Source organism: Takifugu flavidus, unplaced genomic scaffold (assembly GCF_003711565.1).
Source record: "Takifugu flavidus isolate HTHZ2018 unplaced genomic scaffold, ASM371156v2 ctg950, whole genome shotgun sequence".
In the NCBI taxonomy this organism is placed as follows: domain Eukaryota; kingdom Metazoa; phylum Chordata; class Actinopteri; order Tetraodontiformes; family Tetraodontidae; genus Takifugu; species Takifugu flavidus.
Genome location: NW_026622560.1, coordinates 1 through 6,082, shown reverse-complemented (window position 1 = coordinate 6,082; position 6,082 = coordinate 1). Strand labels below are relative to the sequence as shown.

The window sequence follows — 6,082 nt, the reverse complement described above, 5'->3', positions numbered from 1 at the left end:
TCCACCACACGGGGGCGCAGTGGTGCCAGAGGTGAAGTGGGGCAGACTGGAGGTGATGTGGGGCAGACTGGAGGTGATGTGGGGCAGACTGGAGGTGATGTGTGGGGCAGACTGGAGGTCGATGGGGGCACTGGAGGTGATGTGGGGCAGACTGGAGTGATGTGGGGCAGACTGGAGGTGATGTGGGCAGGGGTGAAGTGGGGCAGACTGGAGGTGATGTGGGGCAGGGTGAAGTGGGGCAAGACTGGAGGTGGATGTGGGGCAGGGTGAAGTGGGGCAGACTGGAGGTGATGTGGGGCAGGGTGAAGTGGGGCAGACTGGAGGTGAATTGGGGGCAGACTGGAGTTGATGTGGGGCAGACTGGAGGTGAAGTGGGGGGGCGACTGGAGGTGATGTCTGGCAGGGTAAGTGGTGGGCAGACTGGAGGTGAATTGGGGCAGACTGGAGGTGATGTGGGGCAGACTGGAGGTGACGTGGGGCAGACTGGAGGTGAAGTGGGGCAGACTGGAGGTGATGTGGGGCAGGTGAAGTGGGGCAGACTGGAGGTGATGTGGGGCAGGGGTGAAGTGGGGCAGACTGGAGGTGACTTGGGGCCGACTGGAGGTGATGTGGGGCAGACTGGAGTGACGTGGGCAACTGAGGTGAAGTGGGGCAGACTGGAGGTGACTGGGGCCCCTGGAGGTGAAGTGGGGCAGACTGGAGGTGAAGTGGGGCAGACTGGAGGTGAATTGGGGCAGACTGGAGGTGAAGTGATCCATGTTAAAATGAGAAGGGCCACGTTTCAGGATGTCATGTGACCATTAAAATAAAGGTGCTGGGGGAGCCTGTGACAGAAGGAATCTGCCGTCTCAGGAGTCTGAATGATGAGGGGCCCAATAATAAAGGCTGTTTTCTGTCCACACACACTTCCTACCTGCAGAAATCAAGATACTGTAGTTTATTGTGTCCATTCTTCCCAAAGAAGTAGGCCTGCAGCGTTGTGTTGACACCCTCTCCTTCCTCCACTGGGCTCTGTGGGATTCCATAATATCTGAGTGCTATTGAGCAAGATGATCCTGATATGAGTAGAAACGTGGACGTGCACCCTCAAAGACGGCCATACTCACCGTGTCGTCGTCTTTAGGAAGTCTGACTTTACTTTTGCCGATTATTTTCTTCAGCTTTAAAAAGAAAAGACCATAAGAGATTCAAATGTTCTGCCCTGAGGTGTTCCGGAGGGCAGAGATTGAGGATCCCATGCAGTCCAAATAGTGGTGCTAACAAGAAGACGGCTCCACAACTACGTGCCATCATGCTAGCCTGGGCCTAACAGCTGGTCTCTGCTGAAGAGGATCAGCTGGATTTTCCCATGCAAAACAGCCACAACGTGACACAAAAGCGGTGCAGCTCCTCCTCACCTTCAGGCGGTGCCAGGGTCCATATGGAACACTATCATTGGGTAGCGTTAAAGGACGTGACAGTTCAACATTTAAAACACAACAGCCTCCGTCATTTCAGACAAAACTATGGAAAACATGTTGTGAAAAGCCTCCTGTGAAGCCTCCAAACCTACCTTGAGGAACTCTTTCTTGTCCACGTGCTCGTTTCCGTCCACGTCCAGCATCTTGAAAGCGATGTGAAAGCCTGTGTGAGGCTCTGCAGCACAGACATGGTCATGAGGGCGGCACCCCCCACACAATCAAGGTGTTCTCCAAGCACGAGCACGGGGGAAGCACTCACTTGTTAGGATGGTCAGCAGGAACAGGTACTCTGTGTAGGACAGCAGCCCTGCGAGATGGTCAGGAGTTAGAACCCGCAGTTCTGAGCCCCCAGCAGACCTTCTGCAGCTCAGACCCATGAGCTGATGTCCCCCTCCCCTGGGATGGCTGCACCCCCCAATCAAGCTGCCGGACCTTTTAGTTCTTTTGCTCGAATTGGGGATGATTGAAGGGTTTTCAAATATCTGTTAATCATAACTAATCCCATAGTTTATCATGTGGCTGGGACCCTTGCTGGGATCTGGGACCCCTGCTGGGATCTGGGACCCTTGCTGGGATCTGGGACCCCTGCTGGGATCTGGGACCCCTGCTGGGATCTGGGACCCTTGCTGGGATCTGGGACCCTTATGAAGGTGAGTATGCTGGATGGTCATGACAGCGCTGCTGTGTTGTTCAGAAAAACAACACGTTTGCATCATGACTCGGCTCGTTGTGATTACCTGAGTTAGGAGAAGCTAAACCTGCGGGTTTGCCACGTTTGAGCTAGCTGTGCACACAGCACGTGCTCGGCTGGGCTGTTAGCCTACAGCTCATTGTGATGCTAACGTCTGTTAGCGCGCCAGGGAGAACCCCTTTCCCGACCGAGCCAGTCGGAACATGTCAGACTGATTCCCAACAGCCCTCCGGTGTCCTGCGGCGGCGCAGCCGAGGAGACTGGTGACCGGGGTGAAACATTCAACAGTTACAATAGTTTGTGTTGTCAGTTCCAGATGTTGCAGCCAGAATTGTGTCACTGTCAAAATAAAAAGTGCAGTATTGAAAAAGGGGAGTGGGCTGCGTTCCTGCTGCTGTGGGGGGGCCTGAGGTGTCCCTACGGCCGAACCCTAACCCCTTCGAAAAGGCGCTGCCTTTCTGAGGAGTCCCACTGAGACACGAGCACATGTAGCAACACAAACATCTGGGTAACCATGAAAGCTCACCGTTGTCTCCTAAAGTTCTGAACAGGTCATTCCCAGCCTTAACTCGTGAAGTGGACGCCAACATTTGATCAACGTCCTACACAATGGTCCAACACAGAACAGGGACATGGTGAGGAAAAGTGAACAGTTGCACCAGGATGACGGTGCTTCAGCTGTGGTGAGATCAGGACATCGTCCCCCTAACAGGACCAGAGCTTGAGCTTTGTTAGAGGGTGTTCAGGTCTAGAAATGAAGGGGTGGTGGGCCAGAAACCCACACAGACCACATGACACAACAGGAGGAAAGGAGAGCTCTGGAAATACCTTCTGACTCAAAATCCTCTTCTGTAGCTTTCCTGCATCAGAAGAACAGGGACAGGGATTAAGATCAGGGCGCCCAGGGAGCCGTCCAGAAACAGTGTTGATCATCTCCGCTAACACACCTCAACTGATAGACGAGAACGCTAAAACTGAGCAATGTTAACATGTAGCAACACGCATCACTGTTCACCAACCAAACTGGTAATACACACAAGGACTCACTGAGGAGTGTGTGTCTGTGTGTGTGTGTGTGTGTGAGCCATTGATCGTAGGATCAGTGAACGACTGCTAACTGGGGTAAACGTCCATATTTAATTCCTTGTTTAAGTCACTGATGTTGCAGTGAGATGAGCCCTCACCACTGCTTTTGACTGCTCATCTGCTAACCCTAACCCTGCTAACCCTAACCCTGCCAACCCTAACCCTACTAACCCTACCCTAACTCTAACCTAACCCTACTCTAACCCTAACCCTGCCAACCCTAACCCTAACTCTAACCTAACCCTACTCTAACCCTAACCCTGCCAACCCTAACCCTGCCAACCCTAACCCTGCCAACCCTAACCCTGCTAACCCTAACCCTGCTAACCCTAACCCTGCCAACCCTAACCCTGCTAACCCTAACCCTGCCAACCCTAACCCTGCCAACCCTAACCCTGCCAACCCTAACCCTGCTAACCCTAACCCTGCTAACCCTAACCCTGCCAACCCTAACCCTGCCAACCCTAACCTGCTAACCCTAACCCTGCCAACCCTAACCCTGCTAACCCTAACCCCCTGCCAACCCTAACCCTGCCAACCCTAACCCTGCTAACCCTACCTGCCAGCCCTAACCCTGCCACCTCTCTAATCCTAACCCTACTCTAACCCTAACCCACCCTACTCTAACCCTGACCCTACTCTAACCCTGACTAACCCTGCCAGCCCTACTCTAACTCTAACCCTACTCTAACCCTGACCCTACTCCTACCTTACCCTACCCTGCTAACCCTCTTAACCCTAACCCCTAACCCTGCTAAACCTAACCCTTAACGTCTCCCCTAACCCTAACCCTGACCCTACTCTAACCTAACCCCTCACCTACTACTCTAACCCTAAACCTAACCCTACTCTAACCCTACCCTACTCTAACCCTATAACCCACCCTCTTACCTCTAACCCTAACCCTGACACTTCCCGCCCCCTCTGACCCTGTCTAACCCTACCCTACTGCTATCATTAAACCCTTACCCTAACCCTGCGCTAAACCTAACCCTACTCAACCCTACCCTAACCCTAACAGCGTCCCAACTAGTCCCACACTGCAGGGAAACGAAAACCCCATGTGACCACGCAGGGACATCTTACGGTCAACGTCTCCAGCATGACTGAGAACAGAAGTCCGGGGGGTCATGTAGGGCTCCTGTTGGTACACCACTGAGGCAAACTGGTTGAGCGGACCCTCCTGGCTGAGAGCGTTTGGAACGGAGCCCACCTGGAAGAGGAGAAACAACAGGACTGAAGCTCAGAATTACACCGTACTGGCCAGAACCCTCTGCAGAAAAGGGTTCCGGCGGAGGACAGCAGTGGGACCAGCTCAATGTACTGGAAGGACGATAATGAGCTATGCATGTCGGGACATCCCTGCAGAACTGACCCAGTAAAATCCTGCACCCCCCGGATCTCTTATTATACAGTCCAGAAAGGCTCCATATTGATATTGGTACCGCGTGTACCTGTCAGCCATCCAGTCACGTGATCGCGACATTCTCCGTGCGCAAAGAAACCAAACTTCAAGTTAAAACACATCCGAGCTCAGCGGACGTTCACGCGCGCCTCCATCACGAAAAAAGCTACAGTGGTTCCCCACACCAGGTCGGGGGTGAAGGAGGACTCGCTCGGGGAAAATATAAAGGAAAAAGAACGTTTTGGAGGCCTAATAATTATTTCAAAAATCCAGAAGGACACTGAAGTACAATAAACTGTTTAATTAAAATAGGACTCATCAGAATCCGAGATTTTTCACTGAAGCGTCCGTCATGATTATCGTCATCATGCTGTGCGTTCAGGAAAAATCTGAAAAAAACGTCACCATCAGGGCTTGTTATATATTAAAGGAAGGCGGCCACGCCCCTTGTGATAAGACTATAGAGCGTCTTTAAAGTGTCTCTTTAATCCTATTTGAAAGCACATTTTAAGGACACAGACAGATCGTCTAGATGAGCAGGTTTGGTGGGCTGTATGTACATATAGAGGAGTTAAACTATCTCCGATATGGCTGATTTTCTCTTGATGTTGACTCACTTTTTTGGCCGTCAGCATACACTGTGTGTAGGCAGCGTTCTGTTGTCTGCGTGGTATCGGTAATAACCGAGGGCTCCGGCAGCGACCACAGAGGCAAACACCCCGGTTGCCGACTCCCCCATCCCGCGGGGAACTCCTCGGAGGACGCGGGCTCCACGACGCTTTCCTTCCGAAGACAAACACTCTGCGCCCAGCTGAACATTTTTACCAAGCTAACACACTTCCGTGGCCGCTTCCAGGCCGCGATATTGTGACGCCACACCTCCGCAACCGTAACTCTTCTAAACAGGCACCTGAGCGCAATCGGAAGGTTCTTCATTCAATTCCGTGCAACAGTTTATGACTCTATTCACTTCTTCCGATACCCAGTTACGTACATGTACCACCATCAATTTAACACTGACATTCTATTGCGGTCACTCCATCTGCGCTGTGGATATGTTACAGTCGCGCTAGCTACACTTAAAAGCTAGTGCCTGTCTACATCACATTGTACGGGTAAATAAGCTCCGTGGTGCATTCAAGCAGCTCGTGATCTCAGTAACATCACCAAAAAAGTCGAAACTGTAAACGCGGCCAGCGGTTGGTTCCACAAACAGGTTTTGGCAAATTTAATTAGATTCAGTAACTGAAATGTACATTTTAAAACCATAAATAAACTTGTGCAGAGTTTGTGCAGTTATGTTTACATGTTACATCGTCTATGTACATACGTCTACACACAAACACACACACGACTCTCTTCCTTTGTCAACCTATCACTATCATCATCCATATTACGGTAGTTTCCCAGTTTCTCGTTCACCAACACACTCACATTGTT

At 51.6% G+C, this 6,082-nt stretch overlaps 1 protein-coding gene and 1 long non-coding RNA gene across 2 annotated transcripts; one reads left to right on the top strand and one right to left on the bottom strand.

The window, feature by feature from the left end:
- Positions 1 to 5: 5 nt before the first annotated feature.
- LOC130521397 (uncharacterized) lies at positions 6 to 624 on the top strand. Its single transcript, XR_008949315.1, has 5 exons — positions 6 to 94; positions 137 to 156; positions 266 to 323; positions 427 to 524; positions 576 to 624. It is a non-coding gene; the product is annotated as an uncharacterized LOC130521397 (long non-coding RNA).
- Positions 625 to 683: 59 nt separating this feature from the next.
- On the bottom strand, positions 684 to 3,011 carry LOC130521396 (calcium uptake protein 2, mitochondrial-like). Its single transcript, XM_057024966.1, has 6 exons — positions 2,980 to 3,011; positions 2,678 to 2,753; positions 1,720 to 1,767; positions 1,553 to 1,635; positions 1,107 to 1,160; positions 684 to 1,011 (listed from the first exon to the last, which is right to left on the bottom strand). The coding sequence occupies exons 2-6, from the start codon at positions 2,739 to 2,741 to the stop codon at positions 910 to 912; spliced, it is 351 nt and encodes a 116-aa protein (XP_056880946.1). The 5' UTR covers positions 2,742 to 2,753; positions 2,980 to 3,011; the 3' UTR covers positions 684 to 909.
- Between the last annotated feature and the right edge of the window lie 3,071 nt (positions 3,012 to 6,082).

Coding starts and splice junctions, on each gene's coding strand:
- LOC130521396 (XM_057024966.1), bottom strand. CDS start 2,741: ATGTTGGCGTCCACTTCACGAGTTAAGGCTGGGAATGACCTGTTCAGA. Junction 1,768..2,677: donor CAGAACTTTAGGAGACAACG/GTGAGCTTTCAT, acceptor ACCATCTCGCAG/GGCTGCTGTCCTACACAGAG. Junction 1,161..1,552: donor ACAAGAAAGAGTTCCTCAAG/GTAGGTTTGGAG, acceptor TTCTTTTTAAAG/CTGAAGAAAATAATCGGCAA.